The sequence below is a fragment of the Cupressus sempervirens genome, chromosome 10, assembly GCF_028749045.1.
Source record: "Cupressus sempervirens isolate cs-2001-9-10 chromosome 10, ASM2874904v1, whole genome shotgun sequence".
Taxonomy (NCBI): domain Eukaryota; kingdom Viridiplantae; phylum Streptophyta; class Pinopsida; order Cupressales; family Cupressaceae; genus Cupressus; species Cupressus sempervirens.
In genome coordinates, this window is record NC_143127.1 from 355,282,832 (window position 1) to 355,310,197 (window position 27,366).

Here is a 27,366-nt window from a genome sequence, read left to right on the forward strand (position 1 = left end):
TGGGATTCTCTTGCAGAAAACTAAAAAACTATAAAATCAACACATGTAGATGTAGTCATAACTAAAGCCATCTCGAAAACAATGGAGATCCTAGATATTCCTATGATTCATGATTATATCACCAAATATAAGGCTTTCCAGAGCAATCTTTAGGATTGATTCAACCTCCTCCTCCTCCTTCTTCTTCTTTCAGTTTTTAGTTTTTCATGTTTGTAGTTGAAAAAGATGAATTGCATACGATTGCAATTATGTGTAATTCGATTGCATGTCCTCATGACATGCAATCCAATAATTATTCTTGCCTGTTTTACCAAGTCAAAGTTGGTTGAGTTGCTCCCACTTTTCCTCCTTTTTCTCACTTCTTTTCCTATAAAAGGAGTGTCTCTCTCATTATGAAACTCATCTTTTAATTATTATGCAAAAAAGTTCTCAAGAATTATGCAAGCATAACTTTGATTGTGTAGTATTATTTTGATGAAAAGTAAATATAAAGAAGCAATTGAATTGAAACTTTGATTGAGTGCAATTGTGATGGTGCAAATTAGAAGCTTTGACTGTAGTCAACATCTATTATCTTTAACTCATGTTATTGTTGTGTTTAAACAAGGATGCAAAGCGTCTAGTTCATGCCGATAGAAAAAAATAATATGAATTTTTTGCAATAGTAAAATGTATAAAGTCTTTAAAATAATTTAAAAATAATATGAATTTTATGCAATAGCATTTTGTGTATAAAAATTAAAAGCCCTACAAAACAACAATCAATAATGATAGAATAAAATAATATGAATTTTATGTAATAGTAAAATGTATAAAGTCTCTAAAATAATTTGAAAATAATATGAATTTTATGCAATAGTAACTCTAAAATAATTTGTTGCATTTTATGTATAAAAAATTAAAAGCCTTACAAAACAACAATCAATAAATATATTTTTATGGATTATTTCAAATATAATATAGATGAAAACTTTATAGTTGCAAGAAGTAATTGAATAATAAATTGTTTTGATTGGACAAACAAATAAAGGAAAAAGTTGCACTCCCTATTGGAGCACAAAACAATCACTAAAATTATTAATAAATATATTGTGTTGAATTATTTTAAATACAATAAATATGAGAACTTTATAGTTTAAAAAGTAATTGAATAATAAAGTGTTCTAATTGGACAAAGAAACTAAAAAGTAAAAGTACATTGAATGCTATAGTTTCCAGCGTATGATAGGAACTAATAATTGAGCATAAAAGAATTAAGAAACAATATGATCCAAAGCTTTGACTGAGAGCGATTGTAGAGCTACATAGACTAAAAGCTTTGAATGTAGCTTGCAATTACCTGCTCAATTCACAAAAATAGTTAGAATTCTCTACTTCTAGAAGTCTTTGTGCCCCAATGGTAGAATATATTCTTATAGAATAGATTAAAATAGGACAAAGAGTCAAACTGACACGCTTTCAATCAACCTTTGAGTTCGTGTTGGTTTATTCGTATCATCAATTCTAGTTACTAAATATAAGTATAGTTAAAGATTTCATCTTTGCCCATTACAGATTCTTTAATGAAAAATCTCTCAACTTTTTACTTACTTTGAATTGATTTAAAGAACAGTGAGAAGGGGGAGCCTTCCCTTAAAAGTAGAGATATTTTGTTTCATACTGGTTGGTTTACCTATTTTGCAATTGGATTTTAACAAACTGTTGATTGCAAAATATCCACACAACAAGATGCACACCTATAGACCTTAGAACTTGCTCACGTATTGACGCTCCTCCCGACTCTCTCAATCTAAAGCCATATCGAATCCCTTTGAGACATTTGATATTCTTAAAAAAAAAAACATCTCTTCATATGATTATTATTATTAATATTAATATTCTATTACTATTCCGAAACATAGCCATCTTCCACGAGCACCCAACTTCATGATGGACAAATTTCATTCGCACACGTTGTACATAGCATCGCCATCGAAACGGGAATTGCGGACAGCCCACAAGCGTCGAACTCACGGTTGTCAGTCTTCACACCATGTGAAGACAACCTTAGGATCTTCTTGAGTAGAAGTAGGAATTCATAATATAGGAACATATGATCGTCTCTACAAGTTTTACATTCGTACCACTCTCGATCGTAAAATAAAGATTTGGATATTTGGGATCTGGGTTCGAGATACGAGAATCTCAGAAGCCGGGTTTTGAAAAAATAAAACTAGGATCAAGAATATGCTGCGCTATCAACAATGAAGAATTAATTCTTTTTAGCACACGTCACTTGTTTATTAGATAATAACCTTTTGTGGAGCGTGACTTCATCCTCATCTCCTCTTCTTTCTCCGACGATCTGTCTTCGCTGCCTCACTGTTTCCTTCATCCATTTTCTATACACTCGTCTAGCTCTTTCTGTGACTGTAAAACAGGACAATGGCAATGGCCGCTGCAATGAAAGAATCACTTGTTTGTAATCGGATAATTTCAATAAAACATTTAGCGGATGGAGAGCCCTCGGGCGTCAAAATGCCCAAAGTTTCCTATTCACTGGGAGGATACAAGAGAATAAGACACAGGAGCGTCGTGTTGGCAGCATCAGCAAGTATTGTTTTTAAGCCTTTGCTAAACATTTAGCTTTCTTCATTTTCATTACAGTTTTATTCGCATATTATTGAACTTATCCGTTTTGTCTTGTTGATTTACCGTAGAGAAAACCATATTGCTTTCTTTATTGAAAGTGGGTATGCGAATTTGTCAATGCTATTCGTATTTCTGTAGTTAGTTGAAAATTAGTTATGGAAAGAGCCATGATGACAGTCCACAGTTTCAGACAGGTGTGGGAACTGTGTTTGGGGTTTTCATCCAATTTTGTTTCCGTGTGATTGATTTCTACACATTTCATGACTGTTGCTTTTGTGCGTTTTTACGGTATTGATCAGAAGAGACACCTTTTTGGGATTGGATTTCAAACATGGTCTAGATTAGTCTTAGATAGGTAAGCAACTTATTTACTTCTCTCACTTTGATTAGGTGCTCATAATGTTTGTTATTGAACATCTACTGATCTACTGAAAACAATATCTTTCAAGCTTGCGTCTAAAATCACAGATAATCCATTTGATCGTGTCAAATGCTTATTTAATCCTACCAAGCTGAATAAATAGCATGTTGATGTTTTATATTTAGTTTAGACATTTCTCCATGGACAACTGCAACTTGCAAGTATTCATCTACATTTATGGGCAGCTTGACCGTTAGAGCCTAGCTTATTGACAAATAAGAATTAGAAAATCCTTTATACTCAGACTCCTGCTTCTAAGAACATCAAGTGATTATGGATAGTTCATTAAACTTATGCAACCTTTGAACTAAAGATTGTCTCTCCAATTTTTGGGGCGTCCAGGGTGAAATTTTTCTCCCAAAATCATGCACAAGTTCAAAGTTTCCGTATTTGTTCAGCCAAATATTGTATTGTATAACATTTTTTTGATTCATTTAGTTGACATCAAGGACAAAATCAATGTCTTTTACGCTATTAAGGTTTCTCGTATTATTACTTATGTTGAAAATGATAAAATCTTAAAAATTTAAAATAGAATGTCTCAAATTCTTATAAAATTCTAAGATAATCAACCATAGGAGGAGATCAGAGAAGAACATTCTTCAGAAATTGTTCTACTCACAGAAGCATGAAGACAAGAAAATGCAGAAACATTTCTTCTAGCATATCCTTCACTAAAGTAAGGGTGGAAGCTGCAACTTATTTTCTTGCCGTTCTGAAAGAGATGCATTAGTGAACCACATTTATAACTAACCCTGGAGAGATATAACTTCGAGTTTTTTACCTTCTTTTGAATGGAGGTTTTAGTTTTTTGGCCTTTTCTAATAAATGATTACCGCTGTAGTTGCATTGCCTTCTTCAAGTCTTCAAGTGGAGGGATTCTATTATATTTGAACATGACTCTAGCAGAGGTCCAAATCACCTAAAAGAGCCTTGTTTGTTTTCTAGCATATCACAGTTTTCTTCTTTGTGTTGAATATTTTCTCTTAATGGTTTCTTTATGTGTCTCAACCAACATATTCAGAGTTATTTCCTTTTCTTAAACTTTCTTTCCAAGGATCTTCAAGATGATCTACTGACCAAAACATTTCAAACATGTTTCGAGTTTATAATTCAACTATTAATGGCTGCGGTTGCCACTCTACTCATTGCTTCCTTCCATCTGAAGATTGTCAACCACCTTTAGTGATTTTGATGCGTGAATTGCCAACTTTTTTTTCAATTATATTGTTTTTTATATACCATCTGTAATCGTTATTGACATTGTTAATTCCTGAATTTGTAGTAGTTATGCCCCTTCTGTTAAAAAAATAACAACTAAAAATATAATGACACCACCAATATAAGTATTAACGAAAGCCATATGAAGAACAGATTCTAATCATCCTAGCTGGTGTTTTGCTTTGAATGGATAAATTTAATTATCAGCCAACTTTAGATGACAGTTAATTACTATTAAAACAAGCCACCCTTGAAAAGTGTGACTGGAAGGGCAGCAGTTGTGAATAGGTGTATCTGTTCAAGGCAAACATACATGACCCTTTCCACTACGAAGGGTATAAAAGAGAGGAAGCTTCAGTTTTAGAAGGCATTGAATGATCAAGAAATAAGTAGAAACATAATTGAATCATTATTAGCATTAATTCTAATTAAGAGATAAAGCTGATAGATAAGTAGAATTATAGATCTATACATACATGTTCATGCAATGGAGATGTTTGCAGATTTTATTGATCTTTGTGAGTACTCTAAATGCTTTTTGAATATAAACATGCAATGGACGATTCGTAGGATGGTCCCTTCCAAATTTAGAGAAACAGATTGCAAATAGGAAGGACCAACTTTCATGCTCTTATCAAGTACATCACCCCAAGATGGAATGAAATATCAACCTTCCATGCTCATGGGCCAAGGGGTGGAATGGAAGACTGGCCTTCCATGCATGTGGACTTGATTGAGGAGGATGACCAGCCTTTGAGGTGAATTGAGGGATGGAAGTGTTATCCACCTTTCCCTACTCTCGTCAAGGGTGACTAACCTTGAGATTGTGGTTAGCGAATATATCAATGAATTCCTAATGAGATACTTTAGGAATCTACTTTGAAAAGGGAATTGCTTATTTTGGTTTCAATATGATTGATGTTTATGGATATCATGATTGTAATGTCCTTTTTCTGAAATAGGATTTAATAATAAACGATAATAATAAATTCAAAATATAAAAGAATAAAAATAAATATAACATAATTAAAATTTGTTTAGAAGGCATGAAATGAAAAGTTATGACTCCCTCAAACATGAGATATACAAGGGAGAAGAAAACTTCATTTGAAAGGTGGGCGAGAGATTACGGAAGAGAAAAGGGAAGGTGTGAATAAAAAATGAATCAATGGACACGAAAAAGGGTTGAGAAAAGAAAATAAGGAAGTGACTCTTTCAAGGGCAGCATTGATGAAGGTTTGTGACTCTTTCAAAGGGTTGTAATTATGAAAGGTTGTGACTCTCACAAAGGGTGGAAATGATGAAGGGTTTGTTAGGAATGGGCGAGATTGCTGAGTTGGAATTGTTGTTAACATGATGATATGATCATAGGTTTTGTCATTGATGTCAACATATGTTCTATAGTTGCAAGATAGACTCAGATTTTGTATGTTGTAGGCTATTGATCAATATAGTACGAACAATGTAAGACAATCTTGAGTATGCCGGCATGAATTTGTGTTGCAGGATGAGTGTAGATCTTATTAGATCTTATTTTTATAGTCACAACTTCTTATGTGTTGATTTGATCGAGTTATAGTTGATTTGGGGAAGACTGGTTGTAGGTTAGTGACAAGGAATTATGCCAGAGGCGTTGCAGTTTTGGGTATAACATGATTGGGAGTTGGATTTAAGGTTTGCGAGCTTATAGGATGATGGAAGACTTGGATGTGCGCCTATGCTAGCGTGTGGCATGTGGTATATTGTCTTGGTAGACTATAGGATGGTGAAGCATGTTAATCAATTTGGCAAGCATTAATTATGGATCTTGATTTTATTTTTTGTATATTTGCTTAAGAAGGCGTGAGTGCCTTAACATGGGTTTATTCTTTAAATTGTGCATTGGGGAAGTCCTAATAGGCCAATCTAATTGCTTGTTTGTATCTTGTATAGAGTGAAGTAATTTCCTCATTTTGTAATGTATGGAATTATTGATATATGGTGGATATTAGAGTAGAGCTGAAAGAGCTGAAGGATTTTTAGGTGCTATGCAAAGAGGTATGAGTGGAATCTATTATCATTCCTAGCAGACTTCAAAGGAACTGCAAAGGAAATTGAGTTGTCGATTAGTTAGTTCAAAAAGGTGAATTTAACCTTTACTCTTTCAGATAGCAAGTCTCTTGAAGGTGGGTTTAACCTTCTATTTTTGGGCAGTGTACTTGGGTAGTGAGCCTTTTGTTCCCATCAACTCCTAACGTGGTTGCAAACCTTTTAGTAGGAGTTCAATCCTTTAACAGGGATAGATGTACTAAATGCATTTTATTGACTCCTAACAGGGTCAAATCCTTTAATAAGGATATTTATATTTTAGTACAAGATCTTGTGGGTATAATCTCCACCACGATTTTTCCCTTAACAAGGTTTTCTTTGAGGACAAAAATCCTTGTGCTATGGTGTTGGCTTTCTTGTTGTTGTGCGTTGTTATATTGTTGATTGGTGATTAGTTTAATAAGTTCAAATTTCATAGTTATTATTCACAACTGATTTACCCCCCTCTTTCATTTGTGAGGTGTGGACTTTGGTTATTAGTAGGGTTACGGCTCTTCCAAAGGGTGTTGACTAGTAAAGGGCATGACCATTGCAAAAGGTAGACATGAAGAGGTGTAGCTCTCCCCCATATTGGAAGATATAAAAGGGAGAAGGTTTTATTTGAGGACATCCAAGGGAGATGATTTTTGGGGAGTAATATATTATTCTCAAATTTTGAAATGAAAAGTGGTGAGTCAATTCTTATGAAAGGTGTTGACACTTGTACAAATAAAGTATAAAAAGAGATTTCATTCAAAGTATTGAAGGAGCACTTATCAATCATCATCCTCCATCCATCATCCCTCAAGAAATCAAGCAAATGATCAATCAGCAAGATCAAGAAAGCAATCATCATTTCATCTTGAAATCAAGAAACCATAAAATTCAGCAATTAAGCATCACTCTATCAAATTAACATTCATTCAATCATCATCCATCAATATATTCAAATTAGCATTTATTATATTGTCATTTTTTAGTCATCTAATCAACAATTAATTAATCATAACTCACCGATACCTTAGATCACCAAATCAAAGGAAATCATTCATTCATACAAATATCAATCGTTCAACAATAATTGAATGATCAATCAAAGTAAGACACATCGATCAAGAACTATAAGATTTAATGACTCAAATTGAGTTATATAGTCTTGTGCATTATATTAGTGATTTGGTATGAATGATTAATACTATATGCACTCTAAGAATATGGTATTATTATGTGATCAATACTATGTAGACTATAGGCAATAATTTGTAATTCTTTGTATGTTTGTTGTAGTCAGTTATGGTAGGGATAATAGGGGAATATGAGGAGGGAGAAATTGTTATGAGGCTCTAAGCATGCCACATCATGGTGGTGATAGATAGTCCCATGAGGCCAAGAGGGTGCAAGGATGCCCCTTCCTTGGGCTTAGAAGGGGAGGATGCTTTAGGCACCTAATTGTAGTTTCCTCAAACTCTTAGCTTGGTTGACCATTATGGTAAGGAACTCTATTCATAAGGAAGAGGAATAAGAGTGGCAATGGAAGAGGGGAATGGCTATGGGATTCCTAAATAGGTACACCTCCTCATATGGATGACAAAGGGCCACATGAGACCAAGAGGGATGGCATCCGCTCTTGGGCCTAGAGTGGAGGATTGTTTAAGGTACCCTATTATGTCCCTTATCCTAGATCTCCTATGGTTGAAATCTGTCAATAAATTAATTATATCTTATGATTAAATTAATGTTCCTAACCCTAGTAGGAAAGGTCTATGCTTTTAATGTCTCTGATAAGGAAGATTTATTTTCTAGATTATGCTTCAATGATTTCCTCACATGTTGCGGGATCTTAGCTAGGTACATGATGTTACTAATTCTATTCTACTTCTTGTTCTAAATAGAATTTGTGATTTAGGGCAAAACTAGGGCATTTAGGAAAGGGGACATTACAACTATCTTTACTAACGATTGGTAAGATATATGTTGGAGATAATGTTATAAGGCTTACAATTTAATGTTAGTTTCTAATGACTAATATTGTGCGCAAGATTCTAGATCAGTATTTCACTTATAGAAGGCATTTCAATTGGTAAAGTTATATTCTTAAATGTATTTCATTTCTTGGTTATAATTGAAAGTGTGGGTCTAGGGCAAAAGTTAGGAATATTCCAATAAGGAACATTACCCTTTTGTATTTTATTGCAAGAGTATTGTGATCAGAGCCAAATAAAAGAGTGAGGGTGAGAACAATGCTTGGAAGTTCTATCTTGTCACAATCACAAATAATTAATCAAATATCCATCATAGGGGGTTGATGGAATTGCAATAGCAAATGTCACAATTGAAGTGAAACAAAGCAGATTGCCATAAATCTTAATGGTTGCAATATCTATAATGTGCAGCTCAATTGGAAGGCTATAAATCAGGATTTAGAAGCCAAATGAGACCGTAAAAGATACTACATCATTATTGACACAATATTATCTTTTCAGGCATCCTGGCCTCATATTTTTTTTGTTTTGACACTATACAAACAATCAAAATGAGACCACACAAGGTGCTTTCTTTGACACTTTATAAACAAACAAATCTTTGCAGATTACTTGAATTTCAGGGAACCTAATGCATGATTAGGTATTGAATATGAGTTTACATGGTTTCAAATAGATGTTTTGAGAATAAAATTCTATGAATTGTACATTGGATGGTTGGGGCAATAGGAAAATGGTCTTGGGTAGAGGGGTTGGACAAAAAGAGCGGATATCTGCAGTAATATGGGCCAGATGTTTAGCTTGGAGTTATAGAAAACCTACGTAGAAGATGGTTAGTTTTCCAGTGAGGGATCTATTGACTTTCTTGAAAATTTATGGTGGATGGTATAATTTTTAAAAAAAAAAATTCTATTTTTAATGTTTTTGTCTTGGATTTCTGAGTTCCTTTAATGTTATGGTCGTTTATATAAACAAATGAAATTGATCAAAGTCAAACTGCAATGCTGAAGGTTGTTATTTCCAAAGTTTATAGTATTTCAAAATCTGTTTGCTCCCTCAATTGCTAGAGGTTTAATGATTACAACCTGGGACAAACGAGACAGAGTCAAAACAGAGCAGAAAAGGAGTTAAGCAACATGTGGAAATGTGGTACAGTGTTTCCAGTTCGGACATTAAGAAATGATGGTCAAAGCTGACTGAAATGATGATGACATTAAGAACTTTAATTTTGAAAGTGTTTTAAATACGTTAATAGACTCATGTTTTATAGTTTCTATAAGCAAGAGGGTTCTCGTAGAGTATTGGATAATTATACACTTCACAGAGATAGAACAGCATTCAATTGAAGGAATGCCACCTTTGCGAAGGGCAAACCTCACTTGAACATGTGTGATATGTATTATGCATTAAATGAATTTTAGAAATAAGATTCTTTTATTAATTATTTTCTTTTGTTTTTTTTCCTCTTATACTTTTGAAGTTTATTTGTTTTTAAGAATTCCATTTATTATAAATCTGAAACTTCCATTTCATTGATTCCATGAGTAGGCTAGAATCTATTTCAAATTGTACCCTCAATGCATTGGGTGTGGTAAATTAATCCAAATCGGGGTGAGTTTCTCAAATGCATCAGGTATAAAGCAGACCTACACCTATTGCTTGCGTGGCAGATCTATACCCACCTAACCATATGTGGGGGCTATTATGAAGTAATTGGAAGATATTTGCTTGTTATTAACAGTGTCAAGAGAACAATTTATACAAGAGACCGAATGATTGTAACTTGAGAAACAATCGTACAGAATAGAAACATTCTATTCTAGAAACAAAAGACTAAATATTAGAAATATGCTAATATTTACAAACGATTACCATAGATAACTATGAGATACTAAATAGAGATAATAGAAACTATCTATTATTGTAATACCCTCCCTTAATCTATCCAAAGCACGAAGCTGTCAAAAAGCATAAAAGACAGATTCTGTCTGCCCAAGGTGCTCCACATTGTTCGCTATGGGCTGCGAACCAGATTGCTTAGATAGGGCAGCTAAGTGTTTCTGACATTCAACCTTCATGTGCCCAAACTTGTGGCAATAGTTGCATTGAGTTTTTTTCTTTTGGGAGCCTTCTGAATCTGGAGCAGAGGATGTCTATTGAGAAGATTGTTGAAATTGACCTTTTTCCTTCTGAATCCAATTGTCCTCAGGCAAGTCTATCAAAACCACATGCTCTTGAGAAGAGCTTCGAACATCACATGTATGGGAAGGACGAGTAGCTGCCCCATTGAGCAAAGGCTCCACCACTTGATGGTTGTTGGCTATTGAAGCTACACTTAAACAATCCTCCTGATTCTCTTCCTGTTTTCAACATTTCTGTGCAAGGAAGACTTTTTAAAAATGGAAACAATACGCCTTGCACAATTGTCTATTGCTGTTAGGTTCAAAAGTATTTCATCCATCCTTTTTTGATGTTGTCTAAGCTTTTCCATACTTTTCATCAGGGCATTTGTTTGCCTCTCAAGATTAACCCTGCTATTCAACTAGTTCCATATTTACCATTTTTTTGTATGTGTCCATAACTAATATAACTGCAAGAGTGCTGTTCAAATAACAATAGTAGAACCAAATGATAAATTTTTCCCTACCCCACAAGATGGCAGGAAACCGCTCTAATACCATTGTAATAATCCCTGCTTGTTCTAACTTTGACAAATAGCAATTTTCTTTACTATTCAGATGACATTTCAACAAACACTTTGCATGCAAGCTTTATCTCGTTGTACTTTATTTTCAGAGTGTGTTTGGGTTGAAATGTGAAGTTTTGCTATGTGAAAGTTATACAAATGAAGCAAATTGCAGGTACAATGAAATATTACTAATCAATGACAATTATGTCACTTCTGTTACAAATTTAATGAGCTGTAATTTATTTATTTATTTTCCCAATAAATCAAAATATACATCCAAATGACAAGTACAACAACACTTTGCAAAGATTCAAACCCATAAGGAAGAATACACCATTTATTTGTAAATCTGGGCATGAATGGTGACTGTTGTAGCCTCTTCCAGATTTTTGAATGTTTATTCAGATCACAAAATGCATAATTTCTGCCCAGAATTAGTGAATAGTGATAAAAGATTTCAAATACCTCTGAAACAAGCACCGGATAACCTTCTAAAGAGATTGATTCTTCCCACGATTAGCACGTGCTAGCTTAAAGGAAGAATGATATAAAATCTGGAAATGACTGCTCACAAAACTCTTTCAATTTGTAATTAAATGTCTTCAAATTGATCTTTGAATGATCAGATAAGACCTTTGAAAATGCACAAACCTCTGGAAGGCTGATGTAGAACAAGGACAAGCACAACCAGGCAATCTCAGTGCAATCTTTCACCTTGAATCTGAGTATTAATGGCTTCCAAACTTGCAAAGGCTCCTTAAAACCCTTGCAGGAGGAATTCATAAAATTCACCAAGTGCCAAGCACAAAAATGATCAATTCCATATATGAGAATGAGTTTTTAAGTCCCTTTTTCTTGTGAGAGCTCAAACACATTCTTTACCAATGTGGGATAAAAGATATATTCCAACATATTTGCTTTTGTTTCATTTAAAGTTATATAACTTATCAAACTTTTGTGTGCTTTTCTATAGTTTTGAATTAGGCACCATTTAAAATAAAACTAAGTCACTTAAAGAACTAATTGATGGGTCATGATCCTATTGTTCTTATGAAAGATTATCAGAAGTGACTTTATTAAATAAATTGATTATAAGTTATTTAATATTATGAATTATACTCCTTTTTAAATAATTCCAAAGTCTACCATTAATTGTCATGGCAATTGGGGATTCTGACTGGTCATCAAGTGCCTTGCTAAATTTAGCAACGTTCTTAACTAACTTACCATAAATACTTAATAGTAAGTCGTAAGAAGCACTCCAAATGAAGGTAGTTGGAAACTACAACTGATGACACTCTGCACTGTACTGTGACTGCCTTCAGTAGTCACTGCCAAATATAGTAACTGCCAGGATAACTTACTATAAATATTAAGTCTTTCAAACTGAACCAAACGAAAAGCTAATGTGTCTGGACGTGGTCAGTAATTGCTCTGCCCTCTGGAGCTATCCAAAAATAGTAGGTATCAGTGTACAAAAATTCCCTCTATCCAAAGGATCAATCCACTAGGGTCACAATAATGGACTAATCTCAATAACTCGGAGTCAACTGAAAAAGGGGATATTACATTTGCAAACTTACTGGAATGTGATTTTCTGGTTTGAATGATAATTTTATCAAACACATGGCATGCTTCCGTTAAGGGTTGTTTGCAATTCATAAAGAGTTATTGGTTTAAATCTGAGTTTTAAAAGAGAAATCTTCCCCAGGTTTCAGAATAAGCGGCTTGTCAAGTGGTGCTTGCTTAGCTGAAGAGTCTTTGAGTGTTGCCTTTGATTTAATTTTATTTCGAAATAAGGAGCTGCAACCATTCATTGAATTTCTTTGAATAAATACAATTGCATGAAACAAAAATAATAACAGATGCAGCATTCCAATCTTAGAAATAAGTTAATAATTAATTTAACTATGCAAGCATGTTACAATTCAGGACCAAAACCACAGTGAGGAATCTATAGTTTCCTAGGGTTGTTTAAAGGAAAATTTCAACTCTGAACATGATCTGAAAATTATCTCCAGCAATGATGAAAGATTCCACGATGTACATTCCTATATGAAAGAACACTGTATTTGCTGCTCATAAGTATTATTATTGTCGCAAGACTACACAGCAGCTCCCAATATACACCTCTTATGAATGGCAGAGTTGGTGTAAGTCTGTAAGATAAATCATGCGCCAATGCTGTTTTGACTTTCTAATAGCTGTTCTGGATTAGATTGAGTCCGAAACTTGTTGTACGGGCCTTTTTGAAAGGAAACAATTCCTTAATAGGAATTATGTCCCTTGTATGAGCTGCGCCAAGATTTTCAGAAACCTTCCATGCTCACCACGTCTTCGAAAACTTGTGGTATGAAAATCTTGGTGAAGACTCGATGCCATTTCTTTGCATCACACGACTAGCCTCTTGCTTCTACAGAGGCTTCCAAAGGCATCAAAATCAACAGTGCTTTTCAAATGCTGACAACTTCACTGAAATAATCAAATACTCCCCTTGGTTTATGGTTGACCAGCAAAGACTCTCACTAGAGCCTTGTTAATCTCAAGAAATATTTCCAAGAAAGCTTTGCACCAATGTATGGGTCGTTGCTGTTGAAGAGGATGTGTGCCTGGGGTGATGGGGCTTTGAGAGACATGTGGGAATAGGAATAACATTCTCAATATTTTTGAATAACTTTCATACTTTGCTATGAATTGACTCCTTTGCAGGCTCTTAGAATAGGCGATGACTCTTTTTGAGAGCTGGAAATTGATATGATTAGGTAATCCCCGCCAAAATATAAATAAATATTAATTTAATTCCTCTTGCACACAACACCACAACACAATAATTTCTGACCCCGAAACTCCCTTGTACACAAAGCACAAATAAAACTTTCATAAATCAGAACTGACAATCCTTGCAAACTTGAACAAATTACTGAACTTCTTCAACTCTCAATCTTGTGAATCCTTCAACACACAAGCTGAGACCCTAAGTGAATCCCACAACATCAACCAGGGTGAATCTTTCACCACCGTAGCTAATCGTCTTCAGAAGGATGAAACAATCAATCCTTAAAAATCCCAGGATTTTCTAAGTTATTCATAGACAAACTATGATAATCTTCAACTTATCCAAAATGAAGGCTAAAGCTCCAATATATCGTCTCAATGAGAAGTTAGAGCAACAGTAGTCAAGGGCAACTCAAAAACAATAAAATAATAACCTTTGCCCTTTCTTGAAAATTTCACTTCTCTCCTGAAGTGAATGTCCATCTTTTTCCTCGTACTATATCATTTAAATCTTTATTTCTTTTCACTTTAGGTCACATAAAATGATATTAAGATATTATTTTAATCTCCTTAGGTTTGACACCTGCTTTATTTTAGTCAATTGATAAATTCACTTTATAAAAATACTTTAGTGAAATAATGAAATATTATTTCTCAGCCTTACAAATATCAACAAATCCTGAGATTGAAGACTCTACACTTTGAAAGGCGAGGAAGAGCTGAGACTCAGATTATTTACCTGAAATGGCACTACAATTTGACAATTTGTAACTTACCGAAAATAGTAATTACATACAAGTTGTCCAAAATTGTGCCAGAAAGTGCCAGTTCATCTCCATTATTTGATCTGAACACTGGCAACGTTGAAATAGTCATTTGATCATGCTGACACCAACTCAGAAATCCAACACTATGCTGACACCAACTCAGAAATCCAACACTAGCTGCACTACAAGAGAACTTGAAAAAGGGGACATTATAGCCTGCCTTTCCCAAAGATTGCTTGACCTCAAGCAATGGCAATGCAATCCAATGTCAAGCAATCTCATAAACATTAAACTGATCTAGACAGGAATGAGGAATGATACTTGGGTCCCAAGTCGACTTAGGAGATCTGTAGCACCATCTGCTCAAGGCACTGTCCTACAAGGTACCAACACAAGAAACCTCCATAAAATATCCTATAAGAAGAGCGAATTGATAACTGCTTAGACTCAGTCCGGTCCATAGAGGATTAATTTCCGAGAGAGCCGAACCAATGCACCATAAAAGTGAACACCAGAAAGTCAATGCTAGCTCTCTCACCCATAATAACTGTTGAACTACAAAACAATGTAATCTGAGGGTTCCAAGTCACTCAACAAAGTATCATCATGGTGATACCGTGTCACTTAGATCAACACAGTTAGACCGTTGTTCCCAAACTATACTCTCTTCTCCTAGAATTCCAAGTAATCATCATCAACCACCAGGAACATCTGAAAGAGCTGAAAACTATACAATGGAACTTCTCTACCTGAAGCATCCCAATAGATCCTTACCTGCATTCACTATACCAAACATGAAGACCCTTACTGTTCCAACTCCAAGCACATCTGGATGATGAACCAAAGCATGTGGAGGTTTGCTGCAGTAGATTACCAAAGTTTACAACACAAACCTTCATAAGATGAACCCTCTAAGTTGGGAAAGTCTGAAGTAAACCAAAATAATTGCTGTTCAACACTGAAATCTGCAGAGTGCAATTTGATTTCAGTGCTCTACAATGAGGACATCAGCAGTACACATGGAGAATTTAAGTATGAGCGTATAAGATGAGCATTATGTGCACCCAAACAACATAGAAGTGGCTGAGAAACACTCCCAAGCAATCTTCAACTGAAAATTTTCACTTCCTTGACAAAGAATAATGTGCCAATTCTCTTGAATGAGAGCGAACCAAAGAGTGAACTGGCTGACCTTCAATCAAAGAGCAAGCTCTAAACTGAAATTCTCGTCCATTCTTTGCCAAGGATTACTCCCAAGAGCATCTGTATGATTATTTTTCCAATCCTTAAAATTTCTCTTGAATCCACCTGGGGATGAACTGATGGAATCACAAAGCGGTTGGTAAGAAAAGAAACACCACCTTTTAGTCTGCAATTTTGATCCTAATCCCTCCAAAGGTCACTCCTACCATCCCCAGTAAACTCCAACAATTCTTGTTGAAGCAACCAATAATGATCTCCAAAATATCTAGAAAAGTACACATCAAAACTCCAAGTGCCATAAAAAACAAAAACATCATATCATTCCAAGGGCATAATAAACAAAAACATCATACTCAACATGGAAGTTTGTGGGTTTTTTGGTAGTCTCATTTAACTCATCCGTGAAAGCATCAAAAACTAAGGTGCAACGAGCAATTATTTTCTTCAAAATCATCCCTGAAGAAAGATTAGTATAATATCTAGCATCACTTAGTCCAAAGGATGGATTGTCAAGCATGTAGATGTCATGCTTAATTTCTTCTTTTTCCAGAGCTACATTATGCAGCTTGTAACCACCTTTCCTTGCTGCTGTTCTGAAAATTCCAGCTAGCTTAAATTATTGATTGGACACCTTTCAGAATCAGAAATGAGAAGTCTCCATGAATCAGTTCATCCCTTGAAGGTATGACATCTCCTAGCGTCATAACAATCCCTATGTAATCTTCATTTGTCTCCTCCTTAAGCGCATTTCATATCTGGTGGTCTTCTTGGAAGGTAACAAATTACCTCATATTGTGATCTAAGTAAGATCAACACCAAGCTGGAAACCGCACTCCATCTTAAGTTCTGGATCCCACGCCTTGCTACTTTCACCTAGTGCAGTGCCACAACCAAGAGTTGTTTCATCTCCCAAATCAAAAACTTTATTTTCAAACTCAATGCCCATCTCGAACAATGGATTATCAATGATCACCATAAATTGACTATGCAAATAAAGTGAACTGCTACAGTGAATACCAAAATCAGAACTATCAGAACTATCATGCCTGGCATCAAAGTCTTCTAGGCTGTCCCAAATCACCTGTGCCTCTGCCTTATCATCCTTAATAGTGAGTTATGAATCCAAATCAACAAAGCCAAAATCTATGCTCAAGATCAGCTACATGCAAAGTAAAATCAGATTTGGTTTCAAGATCAAAACCATATCATCAATGCCATCTTTTATCTATAACTATGGAATTAGAATCATGCTGCAGTTGAAAGGAAATTCATCTCAAATAGGATCTGTGTCATACTTAGGTGCCATCCACCCAAATCCCAGGCGCTAAAGGGCTGATCGCTTTGTTCAGTAGAAAAGGTGTGAACTGTACTTCTCATGATTGGTTGCTTTTGTGAATAAATTTATGTCCAATTCATAAGTACTTGAGTCATCATAAGCAACATCACTGGTGTAAGATGTGGAATCATCATCATTTTCTGATTAGAGAATATCACCATATATGCTGTCAACATGCCCATCATCTTTAGCTTTATCAATGATCTCAACTATTCCATCATTTGCTCTAGTGTTATCAGCTTCATTGGAAAGCTCTAAATGTGTAATCAGGACTGCTGATTTGTCACTGTTGTTGCACACATCCTCATCCTTAATAGCTACATACATAGTCAAATGATCATCTTGAAACTTTGGAGGACATTCCTCATGCTCCAAAGCAACCTCTCCAATTTACTCTTAGCCTCCTATTATTTGAACACTTAGTTGACCAAATCATAAGCAAACATCTTATTCTTGCCTCATAATAGCTAACAACATACGTAAAAGGTACCAAGAAACAATATCACTCTCATTGATGGACAAGACCATAATAGTCTTCATGGCTGCAATAACATCTTCATTGTGTCTTTCCTAATTGTGAACAAGAAATGGTGAAATATGTTATGTATTAAATTATGCAAGTCCTAGGTAAACACAGTATTACACATTTTGGTTCATGCAAAAGTTTTTAGTATCGAAGCCCTTCTAGAAAGAGTGATGGCTTTTGATGCCCCAAGATCTTGGAAACTATCAATAATTAGTAGAAGTACCTCCTTCATTGTGCTATCTTCGTAGGGCACCTGTGGTGCTAAAATCATTGTGATATCCATCAAATAATTAGTAATGAACAACCTTATCTCACTATTTGAATGTCTCAACCACTTGTGTTGACTCAAATCAATCACTATAGGAACAAGAGCTAACTATGACAAATCAAAGGTGATTGTCCAATAATGGTCAAACATCCTTCTAATTGGATTAGAGTGTTGAGAGCAATTGTAACAAATTGGTTGCCATATAGGGTAGGTTATTACAGTGGTATCAAAGCTTGTGAACTTTCGATCATGTGAGTTTTGTTGTTGAAACATAGCATTAGAGGACAAAAAGTGGTTGGCCAAACAACTTTATGAAGTAAGTAGTATAAATCACAAACAAGAAAAGTTTTAGATTACGGTAAAATTAAGTTTTGAAGGGACTCGAAACCCTTTACAAAAAAATAAAGATAAGCATTAAGCACTACCAGGTTTTACAAGGACCTGAAACCTAAAATTTTAAACAAAGAAACCAAGTTTTACAGGGAGTTTAAACCATAAAAAGCAACCAGGTTTTACAAGGACCTGGAACCCAAAGTTTTAAACAAACTGGAAGACACAAACAAGAAAAGTTGCTCTCAACACTATACTCCAATTAGAAGGATGTTTGACCATTATTGAACAATCACCTTTGATTTGTGGTAGTTAGCTCTTGTTTCTACGGTGACTGCTTTGAGTTAGCACAAGTAGTTGGGACATTCAATTAGTGAAATAATTTTGTCGTTTGAATGACAACTTTGTCAAACACATGGCATGCTTATGGTTGGATTACAGTTCTATTTTTTTGAAATAATAGATTCTTAAGGTCACCTTGTTGGCCTACTATTGAACCCAAAATTCATCTTTGATACTTTTAAGGTTGATGTGGATGTCATGGTGGACGTTGTCTCTTGCACTGATAAGATGGTTCTCATCCAAAATTGAGATGGGAGACAAAGTTCTTGATCAAGTGGATGTCTAGAAAGGTGCAAAGGAGAAGCACTTTTCTTCATATCAAGTAATTCAAAGGATATAAAACACAATAGCCAAGTAAAAAATTTAAACCTTAAGTTTTTAGTTTAATGCTTGAAGCATAAACTAAAAACTTGAAAGTTTGGACAAAGCTAAATCTTTTAAGTAGTTCTCATATTTTCTTAAATTTTTTTATTTGTAGTTGAAATTGGATAATTATGGGTTTAGTGCAATCAAACCATTTTGAAAAAATGCTGAGAAGATGGAAAAGAGTTGAAACATCTCAAAGGAAAGCCAAACAATAAGACTCTCAAAGTTATAAACAAGTCCAGTGAAGGATGCTTAGGATTAAATACAAATGTCTCTACATCATGGGGTTGATAATGAAATGACTTATAAGAGCCAATTATATCTGTTTAATAGGAGATAAAGCTTATACCAGAGCAAAACTCTATGATTGTCTAAGTAAGAGCTCAAATAATGCCAAATTATGTGATCCTAGAGTGAAGGAGGGTACAGTTGATCATATTGTACTAAATCCCAGAGAAAACCCACATGTGTGTGCAGTCCCAAACGCATACCTGCATGAATTGATACAAAGCAATTGAGTACCACTATGATAATAATAAGACTTATAGTCTCTATCTAGTATTCTGTTATCAACAACCACCAAAATACGAAGGTTGGGCATAAAGCATGGTAATACCAGGGAAGTATGAGATTTTGATTATCTACTCTAGGCTTATCAATAGTCGGTTTGGAGATGAATCCTACTGAATAATCACATGACACCTCTTCCAACATACAAATGGAATACGACCTGGTATGATTAACCAGAATACCCATTTAGGAGCCTCGGGTTTGTGCAAGACGCCTACAAACTGTTTGTTAGGATGTTCATGATGTCAGGAGGATAATTATTTATGTAGGAGCTCGATGTGGCTTGTGCATTAGATGTCAAGTCAATAATTGAGAAAGAGTGATGCTCTCGGTACCAAAATTGTGGCCTCACAAAGTTATTGGTTTAGAACATGAAGATTGTTTGTCAACTGCTTGACAAAATGTCAATGCATAAAATAAGAAGAGACCATGTAATTTGGGGTGATGCAAATATACATTCGATCAAGCATCTAGTCTTCATCCATTTGTAAAAAAGAAAAGCTCAATGATACCATGTGTCAAACACCGAACACGTGGTTGACTTATGGAATGACAATGAGTGTGAACAAGGATTTGGAAGATGTTGATTCATTGTCTTTGTCGGTGAACTAAAAATAATAGTAATGGAAGAAATATCATCCGATCTCATCAAAAGCCGATAGGTCTTATGACTAATCTGCAGAGATATGATCCCAAGAAGAACTATTATGATTGCCATCAAAAGGAGGTTTGATATTTGGCACAACAGGCAAAAGCATTGTTCGAGCAGATCTAAAGAACTTCCCAAGTTCTTGAACACATTGTATGGATCTATTCATCAACATAAAACATCATAAAAGTAATTGTTTTTAGAAAAGGGGATATGCCAAGCACGGCGGGCACCAGTAATGGTTGGAGTCAATGAAGGCCCGACCCAAACTTGTTCATTTTGGCTATCAGCTTCAGGAAACTGATTTAGTCTAATGCCATTCCGAAGATCATAGAATCGAAGAACTCTTCAAGAAAAAGATAGTTATAGTAGACATGAAGCCTTTTCCTTAAATGCTTTCATACTTTTCCACATGTATCTCAAAGGAGTTTAAAGTGGGGAGGTTGTCGATCAAGGTAGAAGGTTCTGAGCTATTGAAATTGTTTGCAGATAAAAGAGTCATGAAATGTTTTAGGCGGTATACTTAAAGATATTGTTGATCATCGAGCTACTTACCCGGAGGTTCCATAAAGTGACACCTAGCGATCATTTTTTATAAACTAATTATATTTTCCAACTATCTTACAATTATTGAGAATCAGAAGAATAGAAAAGAATGCAAGAATCAGTTAGGAAGAAGGGTTCTTTTTTCCAAGCAGTCCTATGGCTATAGGGGGAGAAGTAGAATTGATCTGTGCTGATTGTAACAAGGGAAAAGGGGAATTTATTTTTATTTTCTGCACCTTGATTGTAATTGTTGGTACAATACGATTTTGTGGTCATTCAGTTATGTGTTTAAAATAGAAAGGAATTTTCATAAATCAGATTTTGAGGTTTGATTATGGATTTCTTACATTGAAATTGATCATGTGGTCACTTCTTTCATGTTTTGAATGTAGTTCTGTATTGTCATTCATAGTTCTCAGAATAAAACAATGTTTCTCTTCATTTTCTTTGTAATGTGAAAGGTTTAATAAGTGGTCTATGGCTGTTTGTTGGTCTTTCTCTCTTTGTCCAGTTTGTAAGTCTAATAACTGCATTTATCCCAGGTTTATGGGTGGATGTTAGTACGCCTTAGTGTCTTTGGGTTAAAGACATATCAAGTTATTCGATTCACTGAATATCATGTAGGATGGAATCATGCCTCTCAATTCAAAGGAGAGTTATCAATTAATGATAACTCATACAACTATTAGTATGTTTTGTTCTTCGTTTTGGGCATTTAGAGTTAATATGCTTATTTATTGTTGAAGGACAAATCTGTTTACTAACACAACTAGTGGGTTTCTTCCCAGAAGAAAGATCTAACAAAATCAAAGTGTTATTCTTCAGTGAGCTGTTGCGTTCAGTTTCTATACCTTGTTGCCACTTAAGTATCCCTTCACCTTAGTGTATGGTTGAGGCTCATACACATTGTGAATGTTGGCCATTAGAGAAAAATTTACAAAATTTGAAGATTTTCTCTTTTTCTGAGCATTTCTGCTATCAATGAGCTCATAATCATAAAGATTGCCAATCGTCTTAGCCCACCATTTATGTCGGAGAGTAGAAATACCAACATCAAATGTAGAGGTACAACAGAATTAGGTTCATCAAATATAATACTGGATGAATCTTAACAAAAATTAGGTGCTGTAGCTAGATGTCAAGGTGATCCTGCAGAAGAAGAAACCAGTGAAGGTGTAGGAATTGGAATAGATGAAGCCATCACATCAAGTAGACCTAATGGAAGATAGACCCCCAAGTTTTGAGCTTGGAGAGGTTGATCCTCTGAATCCATAACTAGAAGAGAGAGCTGAAATGATCCTCGTTCCTTGTTAAGGACCACATCATGACTAAAGATGAGATGATCTATCTTGATGTCAACAACTCAATGGGCTTTGTGATTATCTCTATAGCTAGTTAGCATGAGTTTCTGGCTTTTGGCATCCAATTTGGTTGGTGTGCTTAGCATTTGGGTAGATAAAAGAAGTGGATCCAAGAACTTTGAGATGATTGATTCTAGGCTTACAACTTGACTAAGCATCTTCCAGAGTCTTCTTCTTGACAACTGCTGTAGGAGAGTGCTTGAGAAGAGAAACAACAATGTTACCACTTCAGCCCAAAATTTCTTTGGAACACTCGTGTTTAAGCATAGAGCGGGCCATTTTAGTGATTTTGCAGTTTCTTTGCTCAATAACACCATATTGCTAAGGGGTGTAGGGTGTTGTTAATTGGTGCTTTATGCCATTTTGTTTACAAAAATGGGAGAAGACAAAAGAATAAAACTCTCTCCCATTGTCAGTTCAAGTAAGAATATGTTGACCAAACTCTTTCTCTATAGATGCTTTGAACTTTTGAAACAAAACAAACAACTATAATTTTTATGAAGGAAATACACTTGCATCTTATGATTGAAATCATCAACATAAAGTAAGAAATGCTTGGATACAGTAATAAAAAGGTAGCCATAGGTTCACAAATATCACAAACGAATTATAGTACCTTTGATGCTCTCCAGGAGTTGCCATTTGAAAATGAAGTTCGATGCTACTCCCAGTCTGATATGCTTTGCAAACTCTGAGGTTCTATGTCAGAGTCTCCAACAATCCAATGACAAGATCTTCTTGAACAAGCCGAGAAAGATAATGCACATTTAAGAGCCCATATTGTTGATGCTAGAGTGTACTAATTGATATTATTTTCTTAAATCTAATGTTTAGACTCTAGATAAATAGATCAGATCTAGATTTACACTATTAGATTTATTTATCGAAATAAAGTAGCGGAAAACTAGAAAATCAAAACTGGATCATACACACAATTCATATGCTCTTCAATCAGTTCATCACTCAAAATAACTTCAATATTTATAAGAGCTCCTAGTACATGGTAAAATGGCTCTGAAACAAGTTACAAACAAAAACAACTAACTTGGAATATACTTGGTATTGCTACCTTCTCCTTTGCTATTAATTGTTGTAAACTTTCTCCTTTCTGCCTTGCTGAAAATAAAAATTTTCTTCTTCTATTCTCTCTCTCTCTCTCTCTCTGCCTCCCCCTCCCTCTCTCCCTCCCCCTCCTCCTTGAAAAGGATTATTGAATTCTATTTTAACCCTTAGCTTTCTTTTATAACAACGGTTGGGAAAACTAGAGTCCTATTTGAAGTCTAGTTCCATAAAGTAGAGTCCTACTTTAATTCTACTTCCATAAAGTAGAGTCCTACTTGAACTCTTCTTCTTAGGTGACTATTTTAATTAGTTAGATGGATAATTGTAGAGGAGTACTTGAGCTCTACTCACTCAAAGTAGAGTCCTACTTGAACTCTGCTTCTAACTTACCTTTTTGAGCTACAATTTTTCTACACCCCCTCTTAGTGAGGAAGGTATTCACCACCACTCAAAGCTTGTCTCAAAAGAAACCAAACTTCCCTTTTACCAAGGGTTTGGTGAGTATGTATGCAACCTGTTCATCCATTGAAATCTAGTGAAGCTTAATTGCCCCCTTCAAAACTTCGTCTCTGATGAAATGATATCTGATCTCAATGTGTTTTTACTTATGATGAAACATTGGATGCTCTGAGAGTTTTATGCAACTCAATCACAATTTAGCATAGTAGGCTGCAATTCCTTATCAAATAAACTTGTAAGCAACTTACAAAGCCAAATTGCTTCACAATTAGCCAAACTGGCTGCCATGTACTCAAGTTTAGCTGAATTGAGTGCTATTGAGGTTTGCTCCTTGCTGAACCAAGAAATCACGGCTGACCTTAAATTGAAACAACACCTTGAAGTACTCTTCTGATCAAGATCACTCCTTGCCTACTCTGCTACTGCACCCGATTTCCACAAAGGTATTGGAAATCATACTCTATTGTGCCCTACAAATATCTGAGCACATGCTTTGCTGCGATCTAATGAACCTACCATGGCTCTACCATATACTGACTTGAGGTGTTTATAGAAAAACAAATGTTTGGTCGAGTGTTGATGAGATACATCAATGAGCCAATTAATTGCCTATATTAGTTGGAACTTGCCAATTATGACTTTGAAGAATCAACCTTCTTCAAGTTGGTTACCATTGGAGTAGCCATTGATCTACTGTTCTCCATTTTGAATCTCTTAAGGATCTGCAATGTATACTTGTCTAAGAAAGAACTTTCGATCTTTGCCAAACCTCAAGTCCTAGAAAGTAATGCATCAACCCAATTCCCATCTCAAATTTTGTAACCAAATATGACTTGCCCTTAGCGATCAACTTCTTTGCCCCTATAAGAATTAAGTTATCCATATAGAGCATCAAGATGAGCTCTTAGATCCAACTAGTATGAAGTATAGGTTGGAATCTGCCTAACTCTTGGTGAAGCCCATGCTCTGCAAATAGTTGTCAATTCTGGAGTACCATGTCCTCAGAGCTTGTTTTAGTCCATACAAGGCTTTCTTAAGTTTGCATACATGTGACTTTTTGTCATGTACCTCAAACCTCATGGCTGCTTTATATATACTTCTTCATTTAGGAATGTTGTCGACACGTCCATTTGGTGAATCCTCTACCCTAACTTTGAAGCAATGGATATCACAATTGGAATAGAAGAATATCTAGCAATAGGAGAAAAGGTCTCCTTGTAGTCTACTCCCTCTTTTTGAGAGAATCTTCTGGCACAATTCTTGCTTTATATACTTCTCCATGCTGCCATCTGCTGTATGTTTGATTTTGAACAACCATCTAGAAGTGATGACTTCCCTATTGGTCCTTGCATACATTCCCAAACATCATTCTTCATGACCAAGTTATGCTCCTTTACCATGGCATTTCTCCACACCTGTTGGCTTGTTGCATCCTCAAAGTTGGAAGGTGTCAGCCGACTTGGTTGTTGTCGGTGATTTTGTACTTTGTACCCGACGTCGGTAAATAGTTTGTAGTGGACATATTGTATGAGGCTGACGGACTCCTTCGGGAAGGTTCGGCAAAAAGTATTTATACCCTGTCTAGGATCATTGTAAATCATCTGATCTGATCTTATCACTAGTTATGTAATCTTTGGGCATATGCGAATAAAGGAGTACTGTTGTTGCTGTTCGTGTTCATTATCTGTGTGCATTTCTTAATTAACCTATGCGGTAAACATTTGGCGCCGTTGCCCTATGAAACTAGGAGGAGGGAGGAATGAAGCTTAATGCCAAATCAGCTTAACAAGGCTCGAAATAAGATAAAGGGAAAAGATGTAATACGTACTGTGCAAGAAAATTAAATTTTGGCACAGCAAGCTGAACGCTGAAGGAGGTTCCAAAAGATTGCCAACGGACATAGAAGCATAGAAGAATTGTTAGAGGGGACTCGACAGTGGGTGGAGTTGGTGGAAGAAGCAAGGGAGGAGTTTTTGAATTTGTATTCGTTGAGGGAAGAGAATCCAGATGGAAGAAAATCGACTTGCACGGCTTGGAGTGTTGAGGGAGCACGAGCGTGGAGTGAACTCTTTGTCTGGGATACACTTCCGCAGGGGACAACTTCAGAAGATCCTTCTTCATCAAGGTTTGCAGTTGTTGAGACCGCCGGTGTGGGGGAGCAGACTGCCGGTATTGGAGAATAGTCCGCCGGTGTGGAAGTGCAAACTGCTGGTGTGGGAGTGTAGACTGTTGGTGTGGGAGAACAGTCTACTAGTGTGGAAGTGCAGACTGCCGTTGTGGGAGTACAGTCCGTTGGTGTGGGAGAACAGTTCGCCGGTGTGGGAGTACAGTTCGCTGGTGTGGGAGAACAGTCCGTCGGTGTGGGATTGTAGATCGCTGGTGTGGTAGTACAAAAGCCACATTGGGGGAGTGAACAATGCTAGTGTCGTAGGACCGAACAACACCCGTGCACAAAATCCAATAGTGATGGCAGAACCAAAGGAAAAGTTGCTGAAATTCGATGGTGATGGTATGGTCGATCCCATTCAACATTGCAAGACATGCGAGATGATTTGGAGGGCAAATGGCATAACAGATACAAACGAATGGGTCCGGCAGTTTTTGGCAACCCTATGGGGTTTTGCAATTGATTGGTTTGACGATGCAGATCCCCAGAACTTAATCACTTGGGATGACCTTACGAGTTTACAGTGGAATTTCAACTACTCCACGATGACAACAAAATTGTAGCAGAAATATACAATACAAAGCAAGGGAAGAATGAAACTGTCCGCATCTTCGCCAAGAAATTAAAAGATTTGATAAGTAAAATGGAAAATAAGCCGGTGGAGAGACTGCAGAAAAGATGGTTCATGGAAGGCCTATGCCCGAAGTTGTGGAAGATGAAAATTGTGCCGCTGTCGTCATATACAGAAGCATACAATAGAGCGATGAACTTGGAAAGCGAACAGAGGACGAAAAAGAAGAAGAATAGTTCCTCTGACTCGAATGACAATGCGTCCTCAGGAGAGGATAGCAGTGATGATGAAAATAGTAGCAAGAAGGTCCGCGCCCTACAGAAGGACATGATCCATATGATGAAGGAATTTAAAAACATGCAGAAGGAGACAAAAGGGAAGCGAGCTGTGGTGCACGGAATGTAAGACGAAAGGTCATACTAAAGGGTCCTGTCCAAAGAACCAGTTCTGCGATATTTGTCAGATCATGGGACATTCCACAAAAAAATGTCCCTTCAACATGAAAACCACAGGACCTCAACACGTGTTTCTGGCACAGGCAGCTTTCACGTCAGGAGGGAATAGAAATGCAAACATTGATGGTGCCACTTTGGGTGGGTACAGGAATAATAGTAGAGGGAAAAACAACAATAACAATGCGAACAATAACAATAACAATGGCAATCGAAGTCGAATCCAGTATGATGCAAACGGACGACCGATCGTTCAATGCCGAGCATGTAATTTGTGGGGTCATTTTGTGAGGGATTGTACAACGGCAAACACACCGAAATTATTATGCAGAGGGTGTGGACCCGGTGACCATGAAGATGCCAAGTGTCCAAAATCTGGAGTAAATTTGATCACTCTCGGAACAGATGAAGAGGAGGTTCTGGCAATTACACGGAGGCAAGCAAAGGTGTACCCAGACTCGGCGGAAGAAAAGAGGAAATTGGGGGGAGCGCAAGCAGAAATTGAAAAGGCATTGCAGGCGGAGACATCTCAGTTGAAGGACACCAGTAACACCTCGGCAAGGAACTCCGCGGAACAAAACATCGTACGACAGATCTTACAAACG

The 27,366-nt window shown here is 36.1% G+C and overlaps 1 protein-coding gene across 1 annotated transcript in view; it reads left to right on the forward strand.

Moving 5' to 3' along the window:
• The first annotated feature begins 2,092 nt into the window (after positions 1-2,092).
• The window catches only part of LOC149534063 (uncharacterized), a 107,967-nt gene continuing 82,693 nt past the window's right edge, over positions 2,093-27,366 (forward strand). Inside the window, exon 1 of the mRNA XM_089805618.1 lies at positions 2,093-2,593. Coding sequence (XP_089661744.1) covers positions 2,425-2,593 — 169 coding nt within the window. The 5' untranslated portion in view covers positions 2,093-2,424. The remainder of the gene's footprint in view (positions 2,594-27,366) is intronic.